This window comes from Somniosus microcephalus, chromosome 10 (genome assembly GCF_052327205.1).
Source record: "Somniosus microcephalus isolate GS21.2 chromosome 10, FLI_Smic_1.0, whole genome shotgun sequence".
In the NCBI taxonomy this organism is placed as follows: domain Eukaryota; kingdom Metazoa; phylum Chordata; class Chondrichthyes; order Squaliformes; family Somniosidae; genus Somniosus; species Somniosus microcephalus.
Window position 1 is genome coordinate 159252429 of NC_140996.1, and position 15073 is coordinate 159267501.

The following is a 15073-nucleotide window of genomic DNA, read 5'->3' on the forward strand; positions in this document are numbered from 1 at the left end:
GCAGCGAAGATTCACCAGGCTGATACCTGGGATGGCAGGAATGACTTATGAGGAGAGATTGGGTCGATTGGGCTTATACTCGCTGGAGTTTAGAAGAATGAGAGGGGATTTCATTGAAACTTTTAAAATTCTGACAGGACTGGACAGACTAGATGCAGGAAGGATGTTCCCGATGGTCGGGGAGTCCAGAACCAGGGGTCACAGTCTAAGGACAAGGGGTAAGCCATTTAGGACAGAGATGAGGAGGAATTTCTTCACCCAGAGAGTGGTGAACCTGTGGAATTCTCTACCACAGAAGGCAGTTGAGGCCAATTCATTAAATATATTCAAGAAGGAGTTGGATATATTTCTTAAGGCTAAAGGGATCAAAGGATATGGGGAGAAAGCAGGGACAGGGTACTGAATTTGGATGATCAGCCATGATCTCATTGAATGGCGCAGCAGGCTCAAGGGGCCGAATGGCCTACTCCTGCTCCTATCTTCTATGTTTCTATGTTTCAGCCACGATGCATTCATCCTGCTGCTCCTCCGTAATGTGGCCCCAGTGGCTGCAGCAAGGCTGGTGGAAGGCTGCTTAGCCTGGGAGCCAGAGACTGCAGAAGGCCTTGCAGGACGCCCTTGACCAGCACTGGGCCTGGAAGGCCTGGCTGCAGACTGCTCCACCTCAGCATGGGCGGCAGCAGTCTGGGCTGGCTGGGTTACAGGCTGCGACAAGTGCAATGGCAGAATGGCAGTGGTGGGAGCAGGAATGCTGTCATCCTGAGAGAGGACAGCACCTTCCTGTTCGCCCGACACACTGCCACTCCCCCGGAGCAGAACCTCAACATGCGGAGCAATCTGCTCGAGCAAAGATTGCTGGCCTGCTGCAGCACCGTGAGATCCCTGGTGGACTGTGTGCAACCCAGCGACGATGGCAGCAGTCAGAGCTTGCGTGGCATCAATCTGAGACTGCATGAGAGCAGTCAGAGATTGGATGCCAGCAACCACTGACTCTATTACAGCACTAAGCCATTGTGTTGCTTCGGCCTGTGCTGCAATAGCTGCTGCCACGTCACCCATGAAATGCGGCATGATGTCTGGGTCCCCACGGTCTCTCTGCGAGTCGACCATTATTTGCAAACTGCCAAGGATGGGCTCGATGGTGTGAGCAGAGCCGAGTGCAATGTTGGAGGCAGATTCCTCCACGCTCCTTGCCAGTACAACCATGCTCTCGGGCACCCTTACCATTGCACCCATGAGCTCGGTGTACATGACCATCGCCTGTCTGGTCAGCGTCTCCACATCGACGTTCTCACCCTCCAGGGAGATGGCCCCCGAGCTTCCCTTTCCCCTTGGTGTTGCTGCAGCCCACTGGGTACCGGAGCTTCACCCACATCAGACCAATCTACTAGGCTCCCCTCCAGCGACCGCGTCACCCTATTATTGGACCTAGCGCCTTCGGGAGACACAGGCAGTGAGGCTCTGGCTTGTTCTTCCTCCTCCTCTCCCGTGTCGCTGCCACTGGGAGGCTGAGGGACCAGCTGGTCAGCTGGTGACTGATTATCTGAAAGCATAAGGGGACAAGAGTGGGGTTAAGGAAGGGGGCAAGGAATGAAGACAGTATACTTAGATGGAAAGTGTGAAAGGCTTGTGGTATGAGAAAAGAGGGAGAGGTGATGAACGTAATGTTGTCCCCAAGGGGGTCGACGTCGCCGATAGCCACAGTGCCCACGACCTGGGCCCCAATAACAACAACAATTTGTATTTATATAGCGCCTTTAATGTAGTAAAACGTCCCAAGACGCTGCACAGGAGTATTTTAAGTCAAAAAATTTGACACCGAGCCACATAAGAAGAAATTAGGGCAGGTGACCAAAAGCTTGGTCAAAGAGGTTGGTGTTTAGGAGCGTCTTAAAGGAGGAAAGAGAGGTAGCAAGGTGGACAGGTTTAGGCACGGAATTCCAGAGCTTAGGGCCTAGGCAACAGAAGGCAGGGCCACCAATGCTTGAGCGATTGTAATCAGGGATGCTCAAGAGGCCAGAATTAAAGGAGCACAGATATCTCGGGGGTTGTGGGGCTGAAGGAGATTACAGAGATAGGGAGGGGCGAGGCCATGGAGGGATTTGAAAACAAGGATGAGAATTTTGAAAACGAGGCGCTGCTTAACCGAGAGCCAATGTAGGTCAGCGAGCACAGGGGTGATGGGCGAACGGGACTTGGTGTGAGTTAGGACACAGCCAGCCGAGTTTTGAATGACCTCAAGTTTACGTAGGTTAGAATGTGGGAGGCCAGCCAGGCGTGCATTGGAGTAGTCAAGTCTAGAGGTAACAAAGGCATGGATGACGGTTTCAGCAGTGGATGAGCTGAGGCAAGGGCGGAGATGGGTGTTGTTACAGAGGTGGAAATAGGCGGTCTTTGTTATGCTGCGGATATGTGGTTGGAAGCTCATTTCAGGGTCAAATATGACCCCAAGGTTGCGAACAGTGTGCTTCAGCCTCAGACTGATGTTAGGGAGAGGGATGGAGTCAGTGGCTAGGGAACGGAGTTTGTGGCGGGGACCGAAACAATGGCTTCGGTCTTCCCAATATTTAATTGGAGAAAATTTCTGCTCATCCAGAACTGTATGTCGGACAAGCAGTCTGACAATTTATAGTCTGTGGTCGAGAGAAAAGATAGTGAGGTACAGCTGGGTGTCGTCAGCGTACATGTGGAAACTGACGCTGTGTTTTTGGATGATGTCGCCAAGGGGCAACATGTAGATGGGAAATAGGAGGGGGCCAAGGATAGATCCTTGGGGGATATCCAAGGTAACGACGCGGGAGCGGGAAGAGAAACTGTTGCAGGTGATTCTCTGGCTATGATTAGGTAGATAAGAATGGAACCAGGCAACACGGTAACTTAGCTGCGTCTCCCCTTCGGTGGAGACCACTTACTCCTCTAGGTTTGTAAGGGAGTGCAGGTCCGCCTCACCTTCTCCCGTTCATAGCTGCTCCCTCCTGTTGTGAGCAAGCTTGGCTTCCAAGAAAAAGGAAAGCGTGTGAGTGAGTGTGCAGCTATGTGTTTGGCAGATGTGCCTACCATAGTTGAATAGCTGTTAATGTATGCAAGGCGTGAGATGTGGATGTGACTTTTAGTAGGTGGGCATAGTTGGTGGGTGAGTGTTGGGGATGTGGCGATTTATACAGTGTGTGCACAGAGTGAGATTGAGATGGTGGCATGTAGAGGTTTATGAAGCATGTACTCATCCTGACCACCCGAGTGAGGTCGTTGAACTTCTTCCGGCACTGGGTGAGCATTCTGTGGACCACACTTCTGACCGACACGTCCTGGGCGACCTCACTCCACATCCTCCACATCTTCCTAAAGGCCTGTGGCAATGGCCTCCTGCCAGTGTCCGGGACGAGCACTGCCCGTCGGCGTTCCAAGGCCGTGATCAGAGCCTCCAAAGCATGGTCGCTGAACCGGCTCTCTCTCTCTCTGGGTCTCTGATCAGCCAGGACCTCTTTGAGTGAAGGCTTGCAGCTCCTTGCAGGCCCAGTTCACAAGCAGCAATGATCAGAGTGAGGCGGTGCAGCATGATCAAACCTCTCCTTTAATAACTGGAAGGCGCCAGTCTGTCTGATGACTTTCTAATTGACAGCGCTGGAACTTGATTAGCATTCTGAAGGTAGCACCTCGCTCTCCGACGTTAGCGCCCTAAGAGAAGTGTGTAGCGTTTAATTTACCACTCCACTTCCCTCTTGGTGTGCTAAAACTCAGTTTCGCGGTCGCCGGTGCTAAAGTTAGCACCCCAAAATGGTCAATACCAAATTTTTCCCACATTGGGTTTTAAATTCTGCACATTGTCATAATTCCTGATGTAAATAAACTATTTGCTTGCCAGTTTCTAAGTTACTGCAGTTTGCAAATCTATTTGTTTTTCTTAATTATACTACATTTGAAGAATTTTAAAATGTGTTCTTACTCTGTACATCTTTTTAAAGAAAATTTTGAATATAATAGTTTTGCAGTTGACTTTTTTATTCATGCATGGAATGTGGGCGTCGTTGGCAAGGCCAGCATTTATTGCCCATCCCTAATTGCCCTTGAGAAGGTGGTGGTAAGCTGCCCTCTTGAACTGCTGCAGTCCGCGATGTGAAGGTACTCCTATAGTGCTGTTAGGGAGGGAGTTCCAGGATTTTGACCCAGCGACGATGAAGGAATGGCGATATATTTCCAAGTCAGGATGGTGTGTGACTTGGCTACTGCCAAATTGATGCCCTGGTTCTGATGAAGACTGTTAGAAACTATTAACACAGACACTCTCCTCCTTGGGTTCCTCAGCATAATGACAAGGACCCTTAAACACCCGAGTTGTTACATTCTAATAGTTTTCTTACTTTTTCTATTTGGTTATTGAACTGATTCCTGTTCATTATAGGTTCGAACAAAGTTTACAGTGGATGACAACAGTCATTACCTCTTTACTCCTTGCGTTCTTACTCAGTGGGTACTTGGATTGTTTCGATATGACCTTGAGGGAGGTAAGACTCTCTTTAACTAAAATTCATTTTTTCCCCCCTCCTTTCTCTTTTTCTCTCCCTGTCTGTACCTCACAGGTGAAGTTAAAATGTTTATATATTCTAACTATCAATGAAACACAGGCAACAATCAAGGATAACTGGAGGCATTTTTGTTTGCTTTTAAAGTTAAATATATTTTTTAAAATAACTCAAATTAGGATGAGGAAAGCTCCTCAGTCCATATATCTCTGTCTTCGCTTCTATGTGTCTCCCTTGCTATGGCCGAGATTTTCCTTACCTCGGAGGGTCCAGAGTGGGCGACGTCGTGGCGGGACCCGACCTCGCTGCTGGCTCCATCCTGCTCTGGAAAATTATTTTACGTTGATGGGGCTTGTTATGCCCACCCAGTGCGTTTTCTGGTCCAATTAGAGGAAGCGGGTCTGGTGTCATCATTATGACGCATCATCAGCCAGTTTCCTTAAAGGGACCATGGCCAACTTTCTTTTAACATTTGTGCTTTCATTGTTCTGCAGCATTAAAGTGCTGCAAACACTGATGAGCACTGCACAGAAGTGCAGGGCTGCACCCAGGTTCTCCCATGACTCCCTCTATATGGAGGAAGTCAGAGCACGCAGGGAGGTCCTCTTCCCTTCCGATGGGCGGAAGACACCTCCCCAAGACACCAACACAGCCTAGTTGCACATTGCAGAGGAGGTCACAAGCAGGGATGTCGTCAGGAGGACCTGGGTGCATTGGTGCAAACCTTTCAATTATCCCATTAGATCATGAACTGTCCGTCCAAAGCCATACTCGCCTTCATCCTGCTATGCCTCTTATCACATCCCCATCACTCTGCTTTCCCTATCCTACCCCTGCACATCCTTACTCACACCAACTTACCTTACACCTCGACCCATCCCCCTCTATCTGCGTTATCACTTCCCCATCTCACTAGCCACCCCTCACACTCACCCTCAACCTAGTGCAATCATACCAACTAACAACAAACAAGAGTAGCCACTGGGTGTTTTATCCAATGTTCATGTACAGTTTCTGTTAATGTGCTGTCAAACATTGAAATCTTTATTTTCAACACTTTCCATTCTTGGACAGATCTGTGTGCATCTTTGAAGTGGCTTAGTGAGTTGTAGTGAATGGTGAGATATAACGGTACCCCCCGCAATGGTGGAGAGTGTGAAAGGAATGGCTTGGACATTGTAGGGATGCTTTATGGTGTTGGTGTGGGGTGGTGCCAACCTGGCACATCATGTGGCAGCCAGGGTGTACAACGTCAAGTGAAGTAAATCTGGCCATGGTGAGGCCAGCCCTGGCTTCCCGGGCAGCAGTGTTGTTGGGTGCTGATGCCCCGTGTCCTGTGCAGCATCAGGTGATTGCGGAGAAGGTTGGTGTTGTTGTTGGTGCTACTGATGTGCCTGGTGCTGCTGGTGTTGGGGCTGATCGTGATCGGATTCTGAGGAGCAAGGTGAGAGAGTATAAAGGGCACCCATGTTGATGAAATAGATGGCAGGTGAAGTAGAGATGACAGAAGCATTCTGTCAATGGTGAGAGAGTTCTTCCAATGAGTTAAGAGCGAATGGAAAGTGGAAAGCCTGCAGAATCTGTGCTGGAAATGGACTGAGAAACAGCTTGTGGCTGAGGAACGTGATGATCTGTCAGGTGGGAGCTTTTACTGTACATTTGAAGCTGTCAAGTAATCAGCCGGAGCAATGGCCACTGAACTCCCACCTCAGGTTGACAGCTGTGGTCCCTGAACAGCGTGGTTCCCATGGCTATGAAGTTAAAGTGAAAAGGTAAGTTAAAAAAGCCTGTTAATGATCTGTCAACTAGATGGTAATGAGTTGCCGCTGCCTGTTGGGTCTGCTCAGTGCTGACAGACCTGACATTGGGAAAGACGCATTGCGGCGGGTGGACAGTGGGTTCCCGACCCCCTGTCAAAAAAATCAAATTTCCCACCCGACCCAGCACTGATCATGCCCGCTGACCCCCCAGAAAATTCCGGCTTATGTCTCTGGTTTGTCTTTTTGTTCCTCTCTCTTTGCCGCACATTTAGAATGCTTACATTAATAACAATCAACAAAACACATGATAATCAAGTGATAATTAGATAATTTTGAGAGACAATGGCCCAGAAATTCGGGTCTCCACGGGTGAGTATGCACGGGGTACCCACCCGTAGGCCCAATGGAAGTGCCGGTTTCCTGCATGCACTGCACATGCGCGGGAAACCGGCACTTCCGTTCCTCTGAACGAAGGGGTTCAGAGGTTGAACGTGTGCGGGAGAGGCTGCGCGTGCGCATCGAACTTACGTTTTTTTTACAGGTTTTCCTGGGCGGGTAAGTCTCCAGAAGTTACACATATGAAAAGCAGGCATAAGGCCTGCATTTTACAAGGTAAGTGGTGAATTAATTAAAATTAAAACATTTTTTCCACAGGTTTATTATTTTTAAATACTTTAAAGAAAGGTAAGTTTATTTTTAGCCCCGTTAGAAAATAAAATTATTTTTTTCAAAATTTAAATTATTGTTTAAAATAGTTATTTCATGTAATTTATAGTTTACTAGCTGGGGAGCCCCGCGTTGCGAGGGCAATTTTGGGGCGCTTGGTCTCCCTGCCCCTGTGTGTCCCCCCTCTCCCTGTCATGTCCTCTCCCTGTCCTATCCCTCCCTCCCCTCCCCTCCCCTCTCTCCCTCCCCTCCTCTCCCTCCCTCCCCTCCCCTGTCTCCCTCCCTCCCCTCCCCTGTCTCCCTCCCCTCTCCCACCCCCCCTCCCTACCCTCCCCCACCCCCTCGCCCACCCCCTCCCCTCCCCCGCTCCCCCACTCCCCTCTGTCCCTCTCTCCGGCCCCTCCCCCTGCCTAGCGCCTGAGGTCCGGTTCTGAGGCCGGGACGGACCTGAGCTGAGGTCCCCCGCGTATGGCGCGGCTGATGGACGGCCGCTGCGGGCGGGCGGCGCATGCGCGGTCAGTGCGGGCGGCGCATGCGTGGTCAGTGCGGGTGGCGCATGCGCGGTCAGTGCGGGCGGCGCGAGCCCCCCGCGATTTCCCAAGGCTCGCCCCCCCCGCGATTTCCCGAGGCTCTCCCCCCCCCCCCCCCCCCCCGGCGATTTCCCGAGGCTCTTCCCCCCCCCCCCCCCCCCCCCCGGCGATTTCCCGAGGTTCTCCCCCCCGCGATTTCCCGAGGCTCTCCCCCCCCCCCCCCGCGATTTCCCGAGGCTCTCCCCCCCCCCCCCCCGCGATTTCCCGAGGCTCTCCCCCCCCCCCCGCGATTTCCCGAGGCTCTCCCCCCCCCCCCATTAAATTGTTATTTAATTCCCTAATACATCATTAAAATATTTACCTTAGTTCCCTAACACACAGAAAGTGGGGGGAAAAATTGTGAAAAATCAAGATGGCGGCCACTCACCTCGGTTCAGAAGGATAAGGCCCGCCCACACACGCACCGATTGGTCGACCGGTCAGGTCACCGAAGCGTAGGATTGGTCAATCGTCGAGTCACTCGACACTCAACTGTAGGAAGGAACCCGCCGTCCGATTGGTGGACCTCGATGTCACACGGTCGCTAATGAGATGCTAATGAGCGGAACGCTGAACGTTTTTGGGATACCGCAGGCGGGATTTTTGTCCGGCCGAAACGTAAATACGCCTATGACCGGTCCGGAATCGCAAGCTTTCTTTTGAGGCGACGCGCGCGTCGGTACGCTCTGTAACTTTCAAACGTATAGAGAACGGACAGACAGACAGACAGACATCGGGACAGACAGACATCGGGACAGACAGAAGAGCCGCTTTATATATATAGATTTTAAAAATGTGATGTTTTTAAAAAAATTATTTGAAGATTTCGTGATGTTTTGGGGCCCGTAGTATTTATAAGTTTTGACAGGTCAAACTTATGAATGGAGCATTCCTTGCTCCGATTGGCTCCCCATGGCCCACGTGATCCCAGGGGATGCATCAAACTAACTGCGCCCCTGGGATACGCAAGCACTGCGCGCCGGCAGCTGGAGCAGGCCCAGGATCGGAATTCCACGGGGGCCCACAGCTCAACGGCCGGCGCGCTATGTAAGTGCAGGTCGGGGGCTTACACCCACGGGAAGCCGCCGACCCGAATTTCTGGGCCAAAGACTTTATTAGGAACTGAGATTTTATTGTTTGACTAGCTTACATGTTACTGATGCATCCTGGGAAACTGTACATGTTTAGACTTCACTTAACAGATTCACCACTCTGGGTGAAAATATCAATTCCAAGTCCAGGCTTTTGGGGATGGCGGAGGCCTTCAATTACAAACTTTAATTATGTTATTATAAGATACAAAACAATTCAGTTGATGAATTGAATTATGTTGTTCTGAAATTTTTTTTAATTGGTTTGATTTTGTTTAAAACATTATTTTGGACATTAGAGATTTAGGTTACTAAGGAAAATAGTAAAAGATGAATTAAAAAAATTTTTTTTAAGCGATTTCATTGGTTCATAACAAACTATGATGGTGAAAGTTGACGGCAATATTGATTGGGAAATATTGACATACCAATTTACAGTGGGAAAAGTTATAAAAGTGTGACCAAAATCATGAGAACAGTGAGTAAGATTTGTGGAAAGAATGTGTACCTTCAGTGCAAGATATTTAATGAGGTATTAGTCGATCTCTTGTGATATTTTATACAAGTAGGATATACACAAGTGCAGGCAAAGCAGCGTTAGGCAGGGGGATAAATGGACCAAGGTGGGAGAGGAAATAGACATACGTGGGGAGGGGCAGGTGGGAGATTTGGACTTGGATGGTGAGAGAAAGGAAGGATACAGGGAAGAAGTGGAGAGAATGGGTAGAACGGATGTAGGGGCGGCATGGTTCTATGGCTCTCAAAGCTTCGCTGTTTCTCAATATTTTATGGCAGATACTTGGCTTATTTCTATTTGAAATCTGATCCTGGCTGCGGGACAGGAATCATTTGCTTTTAAATGAAATACGAGTGAGTTTGACACTCAGGACTTCACTTGACCCCTCAGTGCAATTACTGCCTCTTAATTGTCCCTTGCACTTTCTAATTATGAATCTTAATTCTAACACCTCCCTAATATTGAAAGCTCTGGTAAAACATGAGAGCAAAGGTCAGTTTATAACTTTCATCCCGAGATAAGGTTGCCAACTCTCCTGGCTTACCCGCAAGTCTCCAGCAACCCAAGAGAAAAGTAGAGTTTGCACTTCCTGGTTTGCATCTTTCTTTTCCTACGCATGGATGGCCTTCTGGTTCTCAGAACTTCTAGCACGATACCCCTCTCACCCACCATTGTTCCTTCCTCCCTGGCACTCGAGACTCTTCTGTTGACAGCCACCCCGCCAGCGATTCTGCCACACTTCCTGCGAAGTTATGGCAGCAGAGCGGGATTGGCTACAAGTAAATCCACAGCCACACAGACAAGTTCTCAAAGATTCATCTTGCATTTATAAAATTGCTAAAAAGTTTGTGTGAACCTATATTCTGCACTGTGTGCTGTTTTAGGAAAAACTAAGATCACTTGAAGGATACAGTTACTACACAACAGATTTTGGTACAGGGTATCTGCTTTCTCCTGTACAGAATGGCTGTGACTGGCTAAGGATCAGCCAGTCTACACTGGCCCTTTGGTCACCCATGTACAGGGCAACCAATTAATACCCCAAAAACCACAAGACTTTTCTGTTGATGAATTGCAGCTCTCTTCCCTCTTTCAGTTTGTTTGGCTGTAGTGTGGCTCTTCATGTTCACCCCTCCATCATTGGCTGCTGTGGCTTGAACAGCTCCAGCAGTCCCAGGTCCTGCTCAGAGACTGGTGTCGTGAGAAGAAGAAGAAGTATAGAGAGAGGAATGGTAATCAATATATCAATGAACTTTTGGCCTTGTCAGCTCACACTCTAGGTTTGCTACTAGTACAGAATAGTACTTTGTCCTGAATCTATTGCAACATAAGTGATTTCAGGCTCTTGTGCTTACTCCAGTGTTTGTCGCTTTCCTCTCCTGAGCTCTAGGTCATAAGGGTTTGGTTTCTCACTCTCCTTGCTCCTCATCTAAATGTCATGGGGTCAAATGTCACATGATCAAATCTCCAGGACTACATCCAACCAAAGTTGGCAATCCTAGGGATGTGGTGGCGGGATAAGAGCAGGGATGGGAAAAGGAGGGACAGGGGCAGGGAAAGTTAGAGTGAAAGGTAGGGATGTGACTGGCCAAGGCCAATAAATGCTCTGAGCAAGGAAGGCGGGAGGTTGGGGGATAAAGGATGGGATGATAAATGCTATCAGCAGCAGGAGGAGATGGAGGCCAGTAATTGCTCTTGTGTTTGTAGCTTGGGGGTGCGGGTTTTGATTCTCAGCCGGGGGGTGGGAGGGACAAGGCAATAGGTGTTCTCGTCTGGGGGTAGACAGTAGAAGGCTGGTAAATGGTCTCAGCGGGGTTGGGGCAGGTAAGTGAAATGAACTGGGGAGTGAGGGAGGAAAGTTTACATGTTTCTATTAGAAGGGAGGGAGGGGGAAAGCCTAAGTGCAGATTTTGTGAGCCCTAACAAGCAACAAGTGGGGTTTGGTAGCATTCTGACATCATGGGCTGGATTTTCATTCAGCAGTCAGGAAGGAGGCGGGACTACAACTTTCGGGTTTTATTCCCGCCTCCATCGACGTCCGGCCAATCGACGCGATTTTCCCTTGATTGACCTTGTTGAGCCCGTCCAGCAGGCTCAGCAGGCCAATTAAGGGCCACCCGGCAACAGGTGACGTCACAGACTGAAATTTCATCTGTCAAGACGTGTTGACAGATGAAATATCAGTGTTTCACGGCTGTTTGAAGCTGTCAAACACTGACAGCCTGACTTCTAACCTGAGTCCTTCTACGCAGACTCAGTTAGAACTCACACCGGCACTCAAAGCTGAAGGCTGTCACTTTTGACAGATCACAGCCATTTGGCTTTCAGTGCCGGCTGAGTGATGGACTCCCGACGCCTGGAGGAAGAATGGCTGTTCAGGTAAGTACAGGTAATTTAAACTTGTTTACACACTTTATATACACCAAACACACTTACCTTTGCACTCATGCACCCATCACTCACCTGAACACCGACATCGCGACCCCTCCAAGTCCTTCAACCCGACGGCCTGCCTGCGCTAACCTGGCGTGGTTTGGAGCCGTCAGGAATCCCACACGACACCCCTCAAAATAGGGATTAGGCTAAAAACTGCCTGTTAACTACCTGTTAACAGGCAGTTAATTGGCACTAATCCCTTCCCGCCTCGGGTCGGCGGGTCCCAGTGCGGGGTGGGTACCCGCCTCCTCTGAAACTTACGTGGAGGCGGGTTTTGGGCGGGATGGTGTCGGGACCCCCGAATTCGGGATTTTTGCCCCCCCGCACGCCTAAAAGCCTGCCTCACGGCACACTGAAAATCTGGCCCCATGAGTCCCAAGCAATAACAAATACGGAAATGGCTAGTGAGCAATGGTCTTGACTGCTTTAGTGTGGAGACTTTGGCTTAAATGGCAATGGGAGTGGGCTTGGAAGAAACTCCAAATAGGGGGCCAGGATGGGATTCTCAGAGTATATAGCTGGGAAGTGGTTTTGCTGCTCAGTGGAAGAATCAGTGATGTTTCGAGAGTCTGTGTTGCAAGATGGGTGGCTATACCAATCATGCTGCAGTAAGGTAAAGAGTTTTTCTAAATACTTTGCAATTTCAAATATATTTACTATAAACTAGTGTTACAACTCAATTAATACTTATCTTTTGTCCTTATTTTGAGACGCTGCACGAAGAGCAAGCACATTCCTGCATTGCCACCCAGTGGCTTTGTGAGGGAACTGCAAGCTTACAGGCATGCTGATTCTCGGGAAGGAAATACTGTTCTTATGCTGAATTCATTGAATCATAGAATAGTACAGCACAGAAGGCGGCCATTCGGACCATCGAGTCTGCGCCAGATCTTTCGCAGAGCACTTCAGTTAGTCCCACTCCCCGCTCTTGCCCCATATCCCTGCAATTTTTTCACCTTCAAGTATTTATCCAATTCTCTTCTGAAAGCTACTATTGAATCTGTATCTACCACCCTATCAGGCAGTGCATTCCAAATCCTAATCACTCATGGAGTAAAAAAGTTTTTCCTCACGCCTCTGGTTCTTTTGCCAATCACCTTAAATATGTGCCCTCTCGCTATTGATCCTTCAGCCACTGGAAACAGTTTCTCTATTATCTAAACCCTTCATGATTTTAAACACCTATCAAATCTCCTCTTAGCCTTCTCTGCTCTAAGGAGAACAACCCCAGCTTCTCTAGTCTGTCCACGTAACTGTAATCCCTCATCTCTGGAACATTCTGGTAAAGCTTTTCTGTACCCTCTCCAAAGCCTTCACGTCCATCCTAAAGTGTGGTGCCCAGAATTGGACACAATACTCCAGCTGGGGCCGAACTAGTGTTTTATATAGATTTAGCATAACTTCCTGGCTTTTGTACTTCATGGCTTTATTTATAATCCCAGGATCCCATATGCTTTATTAACTGCTTTGTTAACCTGTTCTGCCACCTTAAGGTTTTTAAAAATTCATTTATGGGATGTGGGCTTCGCTGGCAAGGCCGGCATTTATTGGCCATCCCTAACTGCCCTTGAGAAGGTGGTGGTGAGCCGCCGCCTTGCACCGCTGCAGTCCGTGTAATGAAGGTACTCCCACAGTGCTGTTAGGCAGGGAATTCCAGGATTTTGACCCAACGACGATGGAGGATCAGCGATATACTTCTAAGTCAGGATGATGTGTGACTTGGAGGGGAACTTGGAGGTGGTGGTGTTCCCATGCGCCTGCTGCCCTTGTCCTTCTAGGTGGAAGAGGTCGTGGGTTTGGGAGGTGCTGCCGAAGAATCCTTGGCGAGTTGCTGCAGTGCATCTTGTAGATGGTACACACTGCAGCCACGGTACGCTGGTGGTGGATGGGATGCCAATCAAGCGGGCTGCTTTGTCCTGGATGGTGTCAAGCTTCTTGAGTGTTGTTGGAGCTACACTCACCCAGGCAAGTGGAGAGTATTCCATCACACTCCTTACTTGTGCCTTGTAGATGGTGGAAAGGCTTTGGGGAGTCAGGAGGTGAGACACTCGCCGCAGAATACTTAGACTCCGACCTGCTCTTGTTGCCACAGTATTTATGTGGCTGGTCCAGTTAAGTTTCTAGTCAATGGTGACCCCCCAGGATGTTGATGGTGGGGGATTCGGCGATGGTAATGTCATTGAATGTCAAGGGGCGGTGGTTAGACTCTGTCGCTTGTTGGAGATGGTCATTGCCTGGCAGTTCTGTGGCGCAAATGTTACCTGCCACTTCTCAGCCCAAGCCTGAACGTCGTCCAGGCCTTGTTGCATGCAGGCATGGACTGCTTCATTATCTGAGGAGTTGTGAATGGCGCTGAACACTGTGCAGTCATCAATCAGCGAACATTCCCATTTCTGACCTTATGTTGGAGCTGAAGATGGTTGGACCTAGGGCACTGCCCTGAGAAACTCCTGCAGTGATGTCCTGGGGCTGTGATGATTGACCTTCAACCACCACAACCATCTTCCTTTGTGCTAGGTATGACTCCAGCCAGTGGAGCGTTTTTCCCCCCCGATTCCCATTGACTTCAGTTTTACTAGGGCTCCTTGATGTCACACTTGGTCAAATGCTGCCTTGATGTCAAGGGCAGTCACTATCACCTCACCTCTGGAATTCAGCTCCTTTGTCCATGTTTGGACCAAGGCTGTAATGAGGTCTGGAGCCGAGTGGTCTTGGCGGAACCCAAACTGGGCATCAGTGAGCAGGTTATTGGTGAGTAAGTGCTGCTTGATAGCACTGTCGATGACACCTTCCATCACTTTGCTGATGATTGAGTGTAGACTGATGGGGCGGTAATTGGCTGCGTTCGATTTGTCCTGCTTTTTGTGGACAGGACATACCCGGGCAGTTTTCTACATTGTCGGGTAGATGCCAGTGTTGTAGCTGTACTGGAACAGCTTGGCTAGAGGTACGGCTAGTTCTGGAGCACAAGTCTTTGGCACGATAGCCGAGATGTTTTCGGGGCCCATAGCATTTGCTGTATCCAGTGTGCTCAGACATTTTTGATATCACGTGTAGTGAATCGAATTGGCTGAAGTTTGGCTTCTGTGATGGTGGGGACCTCAGGCCGATATGGATCATCCACTCGGCACTTCTGGCTGAAGATGGTTGCAAATGCTTCAGCCTTGTCATTTGCACTCACGTGCTGAGCTCTACCATCATTGAGGATGGGGATATTCATGGAGCCTCCTCCTCCCGTTAGTTGTTTAATGACCCACCACCAGTCACGACTGGATGTGGCAGGACTGCAGAGCTTTGATTTGATCCGTTGATTGTGGGATCGCTTAGCCCTGTCTATAGCATACTGCTTCCTCTTTTTAACATGCATGTAGTCCTGTGTTGTAACTTCCCCAGGTTGGCACCTCATTTTTAGGTATGCCTGGTGCTGCTCCTGGCATTCTCTTCTACACTCCTTATTGAACCAGGGTTGGTCCCCTGGCTTGATGGTAATGGTAGAATGAGGGATATGCCGGAC

At 49.3% G+C, this 15073-nt stretch overlaps 1 protein-coding gene across 6 annotated transcripts in view; it reads left to right on the forward strand.

Moving 5' to 3' along the window:
• Positions 1–15073, forward strand: part of dync2h1 (dynein cytoplasmic 2 heavy chain 1) — a 996931-nt gene that overhangs the window by 256298 nt on the left and 725560 nt on the right. For all 6 annotated transcript variants that reach the window (XM_085999037.1, XM_085999042.1, XM_085999039.1 and 3 more), the window contains one exon: positions 4400–4502. In XM_085999037.1, the coding sequence (XP_085855163.1) occupies positions 4400–4502 (103 nt within the window). The remainder of the gene's footprint in view (positions 1–4399; positions 4503–15073) is intronic.